This window comes from Danio rerio, chromosome 11, assembly GCF_049306965.1.
Source record: "Danio rerio strain Tuebingen ecotype United States chromosome 11, GRCz12tu, whole genome shotgun sequence".
Lineage (NCBI taxonomy): Eukaryota > Metazoa > Chordata > Actinopteri > Cypriniformes > Danionidae > Danio > Danio rerio.
The window spans coordinates 31,836,472-31,850,395 of NC_133186.1; the positions used below are offsets into that span (position 1 = coordinate 31,836,472).

Below are 13,924 nucleotides of genomic sequence, written 5' to 3' on the forward strand. Positions count from 1 at the left end.
GCCAATCTTACAAAAAAAAAAAAACTACCTTCTGCCACTTTTGCAAATGATCAAGTTGTCAACTACATACATACATACACATATATATATATATATATATATATATATATATATATATATATATATATATATATATATATATATATATATATACACACACACACACACACACACACACACACACACACACACACACACACACACACACACACACACACATAAAATACAAACTGAATCATGATCAAAAAGTTGGCAACATATAAACTTGAAAAAAGTGAAAATTGTAAAATATAAAAATGTTCAAATAAAATGTTGCAATTTCCTTTTTATTTATTTTTTCATGGCAGAAACTGGCTTCCAGAAATTCCTCTATGCAATTAATTAAGGCAAAAAAAACTTTTTTTGGTGTGAATAAATAAAGATTGCACAGACACTGTATGCCGAGTGAATAATAAAGCAAATAATCACAAACTACATTTGTATTATGAATTCCCTCTTTGCCTTTGAAAAGCTCCTGATTACAGAGCATAATATATATATAAATTTTAAAAATCATACTTACAAAACCCACTTTGGACATAATCCCGCTATAGCTTTTTTAATAACTTTTTTCCAAACATTACAATAATTAATAGATCAAATTCCTCCATGCGAAGAATTAATTAAGGCAAAAAAACAATTTTAGGGGGAAGGAGAAAACTCTAGTGATATACAAAAATAAATAAATGTATTCTGCATCATGAACTAATGAACAACATTGCATGCTGAGTGAATAAAAAAAAAAAGAAAAAACATGTACGTTAATGTCAGCATGTAAGCACATCCCCTTGGCACAGTAACAAAAACCTCTCAGCAAGGTTCCCATTTAACAAAGGCATCTGCACGACACATTAGAAATCCAGTACAAACTCTTCACTGAAGGGATACGGCAATAATTATTTATCACAAAAAAAGGAAAAACATCTTAGCATCAAGGCAAACGAATATCTTAAAATACCTGGAAGAGTATAAACATTCAAATCCGACTACTGTTTTTATAAAGTGCCACCAAATTCTTCTTCATCTTCATCATCATCAGGAAATACTATGTAAAATCTGTCTCTATAATGCTGCAATCTGTGACTGCACAGCAGTACGTGTTTCGCTTTTATTCCCCATCTCGTAAGTCGTCCTGCGTGGTTCAGAGGGAAAGGTCAGATTCCGGAGTGTCAGTTTCCGACAGGAACTTTGTGCTTGTTCCAACCTCTTCTGGGATACTCGGAGTGGAGTCACCGTTGATGTTTGCTCTGTGAAACATCAAGCCTGAAAAATCACAACAGACGTGCGGTGATTGCTTTTTATGGTACTGCCAGACTCCATTTTTAGTATATTTTTACTCCATAATCTACTCAGTCAATAAAATACTAACACATGTTTATCATTCTAAAATTAATAATACCCCTTTATTCTTGATTATGTGACCGCCAGACTTTATAAATAATAGAGTTAAGTGAAGTCTTTGCATTTCCCTATTTTTTCATTCATCCATTCTTTTTTCTCCGGCTTTGTCCCTTTATTTATCAGTGGTCACCACAGTGGAATGAACCACCAACTTATCCAGTTTACACAGTGGATGTCCTTCCAGCTGCAACCCAGTACTGGAAAACATCCATACACACTCATTCACACTCATACGCTAAAGCCATAGTTTATTCAATTCACCTATAGCGTATGTCTTTAGACTGTAAAGGAAATCAGAGAACGCAGAGGAAACCCCATTTTTATATTTATTATTTTTATTAAAAGAATGTATAGGAATTGAAGAAGTATTTGAGTCACATAGAGGAGGTAATCTGAATAAAATATTGACAAAGAGAAACGTTCCGGATTCATAAAATCAAATAACTTGCAGCAAGAGGAGTGAATGAGGAATTGGACCTTTCTGTATTGCTTTAAAGGTTTGTTGTTTAGCTATAATATTGTGAATCATAGATTTTGAGCATGTAATGACATGAAAATGTATTTTTAATGTTTTGTACTGTCAGAATTACATTGCATTGACGTAGACATGAATAAGGGTATAATAGTAATAATAATTGACCTTATTTTCCTGTGAAATAATGTTAGAGGTGAGCTTAAAGGTGAAGGTAAATATTTCTTGTGTGGTTTATTATAGTACATTGAAATGAAAATGAGATTGTTTTTAATTATTAAATGGCCATCTAACTAATGACGTAATGTGATTGACTGTGGGATAAAAGGGTGAAGTGAGAGGATTGTGTCACACACTGAGAAAGGCATTGTCCCGAAAAAAAAAAAAACTAAACAAAGCAAATATTTAATGAGTGCGAATCATGACCTTCTGAATAATATTACTGACAAGATTAATGCACCAAAAAAAGTTTTTGAAAAACGCAAGTGCGCAGTGCAAACTTCATTACTCAACGTGATTTTTATTTTTTTCCATTACATTTTTTATGGATTTCTGGATATTTTAATGACTTAAATAAATGACAGTAATCAAAAGGCATATCCAGTTACCTGAAATAATAATAGTGATAATTCATTTTTATATAGTGCCTTTAAAACTTACTTCTCAAAGTGCTTTATACTTAAAAGATACAAGTCAGAACATTGTAAATAGAAAAACAGATCAAAAATGCACATACACTTCACAAATAGGCCAGATTAAAAAAGTGTGTATTCAGGGATACTTAAAAAAACCTCATTAAGTTTAACAAAAAAAAATATTAAAACTATTTACTCAAATTCAGCTTTATTTCAGTTAAAACTAAAACACACAAGACCAATCATGTAATTGTTCCCTAAATAACTTTTTTATAATATTTATTATTACTATTACTTATTATTCATTCATTTATTTTACTGCGGCTTGGTCCCTTTACTCATCAGGGGTCGCCACAGCGGAATGAACTGAAAACTTATCTTACACAGCGGATACTCTTCCAGCTGCAACCCAGTACTGGGAAACAGCAATACACACATTCGCAATCATGCACTACGGCCAATTTAGTTCATTCAATTCACCTATAGTGCATGTCTTTGGACTATGGGGGAAACCGGAGCACCCTGACGAAACCCACATGAATACGGGGAGACCATGCAAACTCCACATAGAAATGTCAACTGACGCAGCTGGAACTCAAACCAGCGACCTTCTTGCTATGAGGCAACAGTGTTAACCACTGCACCACCGTGCCTTATTATTATTATTATTAATTTTAGAAATATAATTTACTCTATAATAATGTTATATTTCTGTCAAAATCTCTTTCTTAAAGGGACGGTTTGAATTTACCCACTATTTACTCTCCCTTTACTTCTTCGAAACCTGTTTGAGCTTCTTTCTACTCTTCTTTCTTCACACAAAATAAGTATTTTGAAAAATGTTGGAAATTGATAACCATTGACTTCCATAGGAGGAAAAACAAATACTATAGTAGCCAATGACGAATAGTTTTCAACATTCTTCAAAATATCTCCTTTTTCCAAATAAAAGGAACTAAAAAAAGTTTGGAAAAAGGTAAAGAATGAGTGAATAATGAAAAAGTAATAATTTTTGAGCAAACAGTACCTTTAAATTAAACTTTCATTGTGACAGGTTATTATGAGGACAATTACGTTTTTGTGTATACAGTAAAATGCTTCTTTTGGAAGTGAGTGTGAGAGCAGCTGCTGACATGATGCTGAAAACACCAAGATGTCACGTTCAGCGTAGTGTTTTATTTTATTTACTTATTTTTTGCCACAATTTAGTCAACATTTTTCATATTGCAGAGCTAATACGACACTACAATATTCATTCATCCACGATTCAGCAAAGTTTGGCACAACCCAAGTGTTTGTGACTCATTCATTGATCTGCATGTAGGTGGAGGTGTGTGTGACTCACGCTCTATGTCGTCAGGTCCTCTGTCGCTGTGAGCTTCAGTATCGGAGCATGTCCTCGTCCTCCTCTGACTGGATTTCTGGAACGCCACACAGTCTTTTGGCAAACTCGACCTTGAAGGAAAACAGAACCTGCATTTATGGCAACTCACAATTTAACAGCATAATCTGTCTTGACTCAAAACAAGAGCTCTGTGTTGTGGAAACATGCTGTACCTTTCATAATTGTAGGTGCCAGGATGGCTGATCGAACGCTTCATCTGAAAATCAAGCAAAAACGAAATAAATAAAAAATATATACAGCTGAAGTCAGAATTATTAGCCCCCATGAATGATTAGCCCCACGTTTATTTTTTTCCCTAATTTCTGTTTACGGAGCGAAGATTTTTTCAACACATTTCTTAACATAATAGTTTTAATAACTCATTTCTAATAACTGATTTATTTTATCTTTGCCATGATGACACTAAATATTATTTTCCTGAATATTTTTCAAGACACTTCTATACAGCTTAAAGTGACATTTAAAGGCTTAACTAGGTTTAGTTCTGTAGACTGTAGAAAAAAAAAAAAGCTTAAAGTGGCTAATAATTTTGTCCCCAAAATGTTTTAAAAGCTGCTTTTAATCTAGCCAAATTAAAACAAATAAGACTTTCCCCAGAAGAAAAAATATTATCAGACATAGTTTGAAAATTTGTTTGCTCTGTTAAACATAATTTGGGAAATATTTAAAAAAGAAAAAAAATTCAAAGGGGGGCTAATAATTCTGACCTTAACTGTAAAAAAATAGCAATTCACATCAGACCACTGCTGTTGTTGTTGCATTTAGTGAATTTATTTTTTTGTTGTTATTGATTGAAATAAATCTGGAATAAAATTAAATATAAATATGATAATAATATTAATATGGAATTAAGCAAATAAAAAGTTGCTTTTCCTTGACAACTTAATGAAATAAAATAAAAATTATATAACAAAAGGATATAAAAAAGTGTAAACATTGAAATCAACGATAAGTGGAAATATGAATAAATACTACAATAGTATTTCAATAATACTAAACCTATATCTTAATAATAAATAAATTGTTATTAATTATGTTATTAACAATAACAATACATTTTTATGATTGCAAATAAATATTTCCCCTTAATTCACATTACAGTGGAGCAGGAGAAAGTTTCATTCCAATAATGCCACAAATACATTTTTTTTTAATTAATTGATTGATTAATTTTATAGATTTCTTTTATTAATTTCAGTTTTGAATTGTCATGAAAATCATCAAGAAAATTCTAAGGCACACATAATTTCGCAAAAATGTCATTTATATTTTATTTAAAAACACAAAGCAACAAGAATTGATAGAGATTAAAAATATATATATATTATAATAATAATATCTAAAATATAATATCATATTTAAATTGCATAATAATAATAATAATAACAATAGATTTCTATATTTTTTTATTTTAAATAAAGAATTTTTTTTTTTTTTGTAAACTGCTATTGTTTTTACCCGAGACATCTGGACAGGAGATGGGGACACAGGAGACATTATGGAATCAGATGGACTGGACTGCAACATGTCAGTCTTGAACTTAGAGTTGGCGATCTTCATACATTCTTCCAGTGTTTTGATGAAGGTTTCACAGGTGGCACTTAGTAATGAGGACGCCTCGTTCCTTGTCTGGGCAAACAGATAAACAAATATAACTCCATTAAGGATGCCAGTGATTAATCAAGGTTCAATTCATTGCCTACAACTCTTAAAATTGATACACCTTACTGGCAGATAATTAAATATAAATGTCTCATATTTGAGGTGCATGCAGCTTACGTGCAAAATATGTACAGCAGAGTTTATAAAAAAATAATAAATTCCTAATTATTTAAATAATTCCTTTTATAATTCTTTTATAATTATAATAATAAGCCTTTTATTTACAGTAGAAACCCGTGTGATGTGCATATCTTGTTATTGTATCATATATTTTTATTTAATACTGTCAGAAACATAAATGGCTATTTTAATGCCAACGATTTTAATTTAATGCCAATGATTTTAACTTCACTAAAAATAAATACAATAAACTAAAAACAAATATACACGAGCCAAATTATTCAGATTTTTTTATGTAATGCATGATAGAAATGTTAGAACTTTTCTGAGTTTACGCCATATTAAAAATGTATAATTCTGTATTCATTAAAAGTGGACAATTAAAAAAAATACATCTTGTCATGGCAGCAATAATGTGCACACATCTTGCATTTTTTGATTAAACAATGAATCCATTACCTGATCATTCATTTAAAAGGTGATTGATGGTGGAAATTGACATCTAATTTTGTAAAATGCTACCTTTTTGACATGACATTGACACAGGTGTGTATTAAGTGCAGTGAGGAGTGTGGTCTGACCTCAGTGTTGGCCACCGCCGGCTCTTCGTGCTGTTCGACTGACTCCTGAATAGTGTGTACTTGCTGCATTAGTAAGTCACAGTACAGACGCAGCTCCGACATCTTGGTTTTCAGTGATTCTGTGGTTTCTGTTAACTCTGCAAAAAACCATTAAAAGAGGAAATGCAACTGTTAATGGGCCTTCACATTGCTTGGCACGCAAGACTACTGGCGTTCAACTGAGAAACATGAATTCACTACAGAACAGCCTACTGCACTGGACATATATATATATATATATATATATATATATATATATATATATATATATATATATATATATATATATATATATATATATATATATATATATAAAACATTTCATTACAAAACATCACTATATTCTAAAAAGATAACATTAGTAATACATAATTATATAGTAATTTAATATAACATAACATAATAAAATAAAATATAATATAATATAATATAATATAATATAATGTAATATAATTATAATGAAATGTATATGATTAAATGGGTTAACATATAAACGATTACGTGGGTTAACATACATTTTTATCTTAATTTCACTGATACATTCAGTCATATTAATAAATAAAAAAAAAATTGTATATATTTTATGGGTTAATATAATTTTTTTATTTACATTTTATTGGTGCGTTTAGTCATCTACTAGGTATTTTGTATTATTTTAATTAAGAATAAATAAAAAAAATATTTAATTTTTGTTACTAACAATTAAATAATTATTCATCTTTTTATATTGCCAAAAATAGCAATTTTAAATATTTTCGTTGTTATTTTAACCTTTATTATACATGCTTATGATTAAATACACAATTACAATGTGTGTGTGTTTGTTTGTTTGTTTGTTTGTGTGTCTGTAAGATCTAACATTTTTTTTAAAAGAATATAATTTGTCATCTTATATTTATTATTAGGATAAATACTCCGTGGAACAGGTGAATTGGTTAAGCTAAATTGTCCATCGTGTATGTGTGTGAATGAGTGTGTATGGAGGTTTCCCAGTGATGGGTTGCAGCTGAAAGGGCATGCGCTTCGTAAAAAAAAAAACATATGCTGGATAAGTTGGCGGTTCATTCCACTGTGGCAACCCCTGATTAATAAAGGAACTAAGCCAAAAAGAAAATGAATGAGTGAATTAGGATAAATAAGTAAATAAACATTTTAAATTATAATGCACAAATTATTTTATAAAATAAATTATACATATAAATATCCATGCGCATATTAGAAATTAAATTGTATTTATTATTAATATTATAATAGAATTAATTAATTAAGCAATTGAACATTTTTTATTATTTAATCAACATTTTAAATATATAAATAAAACATCTTAGTTGCAAAAATCAGATCAATAAGCCCTATACAGGCATTTTATGTATATTTGTCCTCTGCTTGAGTCTTTAGCTAAGCACAGAAGGCATTTCAATAACCGCCCAAAGATATATAAATATGAGCACATAATAAGCGAAAACCCACCCCTTTCTTTTTTGGTTCGAGTGTCAATGAGTCCGGCTTTGGAGCTTCCCAGAGCCACCAGCCACTTCTGCCTCTCGGCTGCATTTACAGCCTTCACATAAAAATGCTGCTCTCCTGGTATGATGAGCTCCAGACGCGTGTTGTCAGTCGGGTGAACTGGAAAAACACAAGGAAGTCCAAGATGACATAAAAATAACCAGTTTTCCTTTCTTGTAAGGACAGAAGGAAACTAATAACCTCACCTTTAATTTCACACACTGACATCTTAATACTGCCTTTGCTTCCTTTGCACACGTCATCTTGTGAATCATAATAGGAAATAATGCCATTGTCCAGCACAAACCACCTTGGCTGCCATCCTGTCAGAAAACACACCACAAAACATTTACGTTAATCACTTGGCACATACTTCTTTTTTTTCCCAGAACAACTTACAAATGAAAGCAACAGATGTTATGTGAATTTAGTTTAACTGAGATATTTGCCAGTACTGGGTTGCGGCTGGATGGGCATGCGCTGTGTAAAACATGTGCTGGAATAGTTGGCACTTCATTCCGCCGTGGCGACCCCTGATTAATAAAAGGACTAAGCCAAAAAGAGAATGAATGAATGAATGAATGAATGAATGAATGAATGAATGAAAATCCAAAAAAGCAAACACATTCAATTCAGCAAAAAGTGCACTTTCGGGAACTTTCTAAACTGCAACACTGAGGTAATGTTGGTTTTATTTTTGCAAATTTGTTTATTTTAACAGTCACATATTGTTTACCACACTAGTTTGAATATTTGGTCTGAAACTGCATGTAATTAATTGAGGTAAAGTTGATTTTATATTTGCACATTCTTTCAGTGACTACTTGTTAAATGTTCCCTTTATTGTTTACCATGGTACTTTGAACATTTGGCTTGAAATCACATGTACAGTTGAAGTCAGAATTATTTACCCCCCTTTGATTTTTTTTCTTTTCTTTTTTTATATTTCCTAAATGATGTTTAACAGAGCAAGGAAGGTTTAACAGTATGTCTGATAATATTTTTTTCTTCTGGAGAAAGTCTTATTTGTTTTATTTTGGCTAGAACAAATGTTGTTTTTAAATTTTTTTAAACCCATTTTAAGGTCAAAACTATTAGCCCCTTAAAGCTAATTTTTTTTCCTGATAGTCTACAGAACAAACTATCCTTATACAATAACTTGCCTAATTACCCTGACCTGCCTAGTTAACCTAATTAACCTAGTTAAGCCGTTAAATGTCACTTTAAGCTGTATAGAAGTGTCTTGAAAAATATCTAGTCAAATATTATTTACTGTCATCATGACAAAGATAAAATAAATCAGTTATTAAAAATGTTATGTTTAGAAATGTGTTGAAAAAAATATATTCTCTTCTATAATTCTGACTTCAACTGTAAGTATGACTTCAAAACAGCATTAAGACTATTTGTTTGACTGTGAACAATGTTGTACTTTGATAGTCGTTGGTTGCTAATATGATTTTCCAATTTAGAATTTTTTAATAATACTTTTCTGAAATTATACTATTAAGGAGGATGTCTAAAAGTGCAAATATACAACCAACTTTACCTTTTCTTTTTACTTTTTAACTTTTTTTTTTGTGCTTTTTTATTATGTGAAATGTGAAAAATTACAACCACAGTACTTTTTAAATAAAATGAAAAGAAACAAAAACAAAAAGAAGGGGTATATACATCACACATTAAAGAAAAAACATTATAATTGACAAATTTCAGTTGTTTTTAAAGCATTTTGGGTAAAAGAGTTAGAAATAGCTTCAAAGTAATACTGCAATTCAGTAAGCAAAATAAAAAAAAAGGTTTTTGGTTAGTAAATTTACATTTATGTATAAAACATTTTGTTAATAAGATGAGAACAATAAGGAAATATATTTTCTTTTTATGTAAAGGTTCTGTTTTGCAATTAGGCGTGGGCCGGTATAAGATTCTGACGATATGATAACCTTGGATAAAAATATCATGGTTTCACCGATTACTGCTCTAAAATATATATATATTTTAAAATGTCTGAGTAAAAACTATTTTATTTTGAGAAATATTTAAAATATTTTGGAAAATTAAACATGTCAGGCTAAATAAATCAAATGAATCATTGACTTCTGCTGTCTTTATTTGTTTTAAAAACACAAATTTCTTTACAATTTAAAACTGCTTCTTTGGATGACTTTTCAGCTAGAGATACTGTTGTCTTAAAAAACTTAAAAAGAAATCTTACACACACCTTAGGAATGGTATTGCAGAAAATGTTGGTGATTTTAAAACCTTGACTTTTCCAAACCGCGATATACCTTGAAAACATTCATCATCCTATGCCTATTTGCAATTATCAAAGCATTTCCCAGGAAAAAATCTTTATCAACATAAATACAAAAAGAAAAAAATCTTTCTACACCAAATTAGAAAAACTGCATTGCCAAATTAAGTGAACTAGAGAAAGTTGCTTACAAAGGGAAAATTTTGTATCAAAATCGTTTTGCATTTTACTAAGAGAGTATTAACGGGATATGCAAGATGTATAATTCTAAAATAAACTTCTGTTATCTTATTTGTGATTTAAGTAACTATTTTGGATTTGCCATATTTTTTTGCCAAACAATATCATGAACAAAAGAGTTCCACTAAAAATGTACATTTGGAACTGATACAGTTACACTAAGGAATAAAGAGTGAATTGATTTGTTTGAAGAGGTTGGTGAAAAACAACATTTCCCTACCATTGTAGTAGACGGGTCTAAAGGAAGAAAAACGGATATGAGATGCCTTGGAATAACTGAGGTAAAGTTGGTTTTATATTCGCACATTCACTCATTTCTGACAATCCCTATATTATTCACTATGGTACTTTGAATTTTTGGTCTGAAATCACATGTAACTATGACTTTAAAACAACATTGGCACTATTTAACTGCCTGTGAACAATGTTGTACTTTGATAGTCTTTGGCTGCTAATGTGATTTACCTTTTTAGAATGTTCAAACTTCAAATAATACTTTTATGAAAATGTATTATTATGAAGTAAGTCCAAATGTGCAAACATTTAACCAACTTTACCTCAATCTTGGAATAACCTAATAACTCCAGATGGTATGGCCTCAGTAACTACAACTTGTCTTGTAACTCCATATAATAAAGTGTCATAACATCACATGACAGGACCAGTTTGACACATGACATTTTGTGGTTATTTTTAATTCGACAACATTCAAAAACACCTTGAAGTCACAGAGCAGGTTTAAAAAGAAGCAATGCAAGAACCACAAAAGAGCAAACCTACATATATCAGCCAAACTGTCAGGAAAAAAAGACAGAGTGAATACTTGCAGAGTCGTGTCTGACAGCAGCTCAAGTGTTTTACATGTCACTCTTACCTGTCATATAGTTTGTCCATTTATAAAGGACTCCTTCCATTATTCTCCAAGCAGAAAACCAGGTGAAAACACCTTAAAGCAGCTTTAACGGCGCTCGCACCAGCCTGCTGCTTGTTTGCCCCCTTTACTGGCCAATTAGCATGCTAGCATCCTGCAGGCTAACTCAAAGATCCCCCAGCTACTCGGCATTGTGTCAAAAGAACGGGTCTTAATGTAACGAGAAAACGATATAAGTTTTGACGGTCATTTCTGTGGCGACGAAGATCTGCGCATGCTGGCAGATGCAGCCGATGGCAGACGCAGACAGACGGAGAGAGATTAGGGATGAGATCACTGTTTACAGCCTCAACCGGAAGAGGCGTTTACGTGGAGATTCTTCGCTGTGTAGCTGCTCCACTAGACATCGGTACGTTTGTTTTTTTTGACTGTCCAATTTCCAAGCAATTTTGGTCACTGCTTGGGACTACTATATTTGATTCTGCCAATACAATCCTTTTTTTAAACCATAATAACCCAAAAGATAAACCCCTGGAATATTTTTTTTCTAATTTATATAGCAAACTTTTCATTCACAAACAGAAATTCACAAATAACTACCCATCCTTTACTCATTCTAAAATAGAATTTAACTCACTCCTAAAATTACGCCATCTTCATTCATTTTTTTTTTCGGCTTAGTACCTTTATTAATCTGGGGTTGCCACAGTGGAATGAACCGCCAACTCATCCAGCATATTTTTTACCCAGCGGATGCCCTTCCAGCCACAACCCAACTCCTGGAAACACCACTAATTCACCTATAGCACATATCTGTGCATGACTGTGGGGGAAACCGAAGGAAACCCACACCAACATGGGGAGAACATGCAAACTCCACACAGAAATGCCAACTGACCCAGCTGGGGCTCGAACTAGCGACCCTCTTGCTGTAAGGTTCCTAAAATATTATATAGATGTAAAGTGCCGGATTTAACAAATAAGCAAGATAAGCAGCCGGTTAGCGCCCCAGGAAATCTGAGGGCCACCAAATAAATACCTAGAATAAAATGATACTACAAAATTTCTATAACAGTTAATTTATTGTTTAGATGTGAATTCAACTTAAGAAAACAAATAGTTTCAAAAGTTTTACAAGATGCTTTACATGTTATTATTTTGCATAAAGATCAAATTTAGAAAATGAGATCGAATAAGAAAAAAACAGCAAAATAATAATAATAAATGGATGTACAGGGCGAAGCAGTGGTGCAGTAGTGCTGTCACCTCACAGCAAGAAGGTCGCTGGGTCGCTGGTTTGAGCCTCGGCTCAGTTGGCGTTTCTGTGTGGAGTTTGCATGTTCTCCCTGCATTCGCGTGGGTTTCCTCCGGGTGCTTCGGTTTCCCCCACAGTCCAAAGACATGCGATACAGGTGAATTGGATGGGCTAAATTGTCCATAGGGTATGAGTGTGTGTGTAAATGTGTGTGTGTGGATGTTTCCCAGAGATGGGTTGCAGCTGGAAGGGCATCAGCTGCGTAAAAACTTGCTGGATAAGTTGGCGGTTCATTCTGCTGTGGCGACCCCGGATTAATAAAGGAATTAAGCCAACAAGAAAATGTAGATGAATTAATGTACAAAAGGGCTGCAAGATCGCCTCACATCAAGAAGGTCTCTGGTTTGAGCCTCAGCTGGGTCAATTGGCGTTTCTGTGTGGAGTTTGCATGTTCTTCCCATGTTGGCGTGGGTTTCCTCCGGGTGTTCAGATTTCCCTCACAGTCCAAAGACATGAGGTATATGAATTGAGTGAGCTAAATTGTCCATAGTGTATGAGTGTGAATGAGTGTGTATAGATGTTTCCCAGTTATGGGTTGCAGCTGGAAGGGCATCCGTGGCGTAAAACATATGCTAGATAAGTTGGCAGTTCATTACGCTGTGGTGACCCCAAATTAATAAAGGGTCTAAGCCGAAAAGAAAATTTATGAATGAATGTACAAAAAGTGCATTTTAGAATGTTTGGGCCCCTTGGCTGGAATTGCTTAAGTCCCCTAAACCACTAAATCCGCCCCAGCAGATGTATTTAAAAGAATATCCTGGATTTAATTTTTTTCCCTGAGGGTTATTTGTTTAAGTGTCCTTGTAATTTCATTTGTTTATTTTGTTTAATTTAGTCATTTTAGTATAACAATTATTATTAATACTATTATTAGCAATAATAATATAATAATTATTATTATTTTAATTTTTCCCTTTCTGTCTTCTGATGTTATTTATATGTGTACGTGATTATTTTCTTATGGCTATATATACTATTGACCTTTTTTAAGATCTGTCTGTAATTTCCTGGACTTTGTTCTGAAGTTCTTGTATTGTCAGTTCAAGCAATAATAAAAAAAAAATAATAATAACAGTTCCACCGTAACAAGAAAAGCACACGTGACTACAAAGTACATACATACTGATTATAGAAAATCATTTGGGACCTTTAAATTTTTAGGGAATTATGGTGTTATAACTTATTTTACACTTAGCTGATTATTATTATCATTATTATTATTATTATTATTATTATTATTATTATTATTATTATTATTATTATTATTATTAATATGGATGTTTTCATAAATTATGTTTGTACAATAGTTTTTTATTATTTGCTTAAAATAATGTAATACATACTCTTATAAATCTTTCAATTATTATTTTATTATAACTCATAT

The 13,924-nt window shown here is 31.9% G+C and overlaps 1 protein-coding gene across 2 annotated transcripts; it reads right to left on the minus strand.

The window, feature by feature from the left end:
* Positions 1–310: 310 nt before the first annotated feature.
* plekha3 (pleckstrin homology domain containing, family A (phosphoinositide binding specific) member 3) lies at positions 311–11,585 on the minus strand. Of its 2 annotated transcripts, XM_073915621.1 has the most exons (9): positions 11,229–11,585; positions 8,316–8,409; positions 8,067–8,183; positions 7,825–7,980; positions 6,316–6,452; positions 5,411–5,581; positions 4,105–4,148; positions 3,893–4,002; positions 311–1,302 (listed from the first exon to the last, which is right to left on the minus strand). In XM_073915621.1, exons 2-9 carry the CDS (start codon positions 8,335–8,337, stop codon positions 1,181–1,183), a joined length of 879 nt encoding a protein of 292 aa, XP_073771722.1. In that variant the 5' UTR covers positions 8,338–8,409; positions 11,229–11,585; the 3' UTR covers positions 311–1,180.
* Between the last annotated feature and the right edge of the window lie 2,339 nt (positions 11,586–13,924).

Bases quoted from the DNA above. Each gene is read 5' to 3' on its own strand.
- plekha3 (XM_073915621.1), bottom strand. From the start codon at position 8,337: ATGCCCATCCAGCCGCAACCCA. The intron at 8,184-8,315 runs GTACTGGCAAAT...GTTTTCTGACAG, and splicing joins GCCCATCCAGCCGCAACCCA to GATGGCAGCCAAGGTGGTTT. The intron at 6,453-7,824 runs GTGGGTTTTCGC...GGTTTTTTGCAG, and splicing joins TCGAACCAAAAAAGAAAGGG to AGTTAACAGAAACCACAGAA.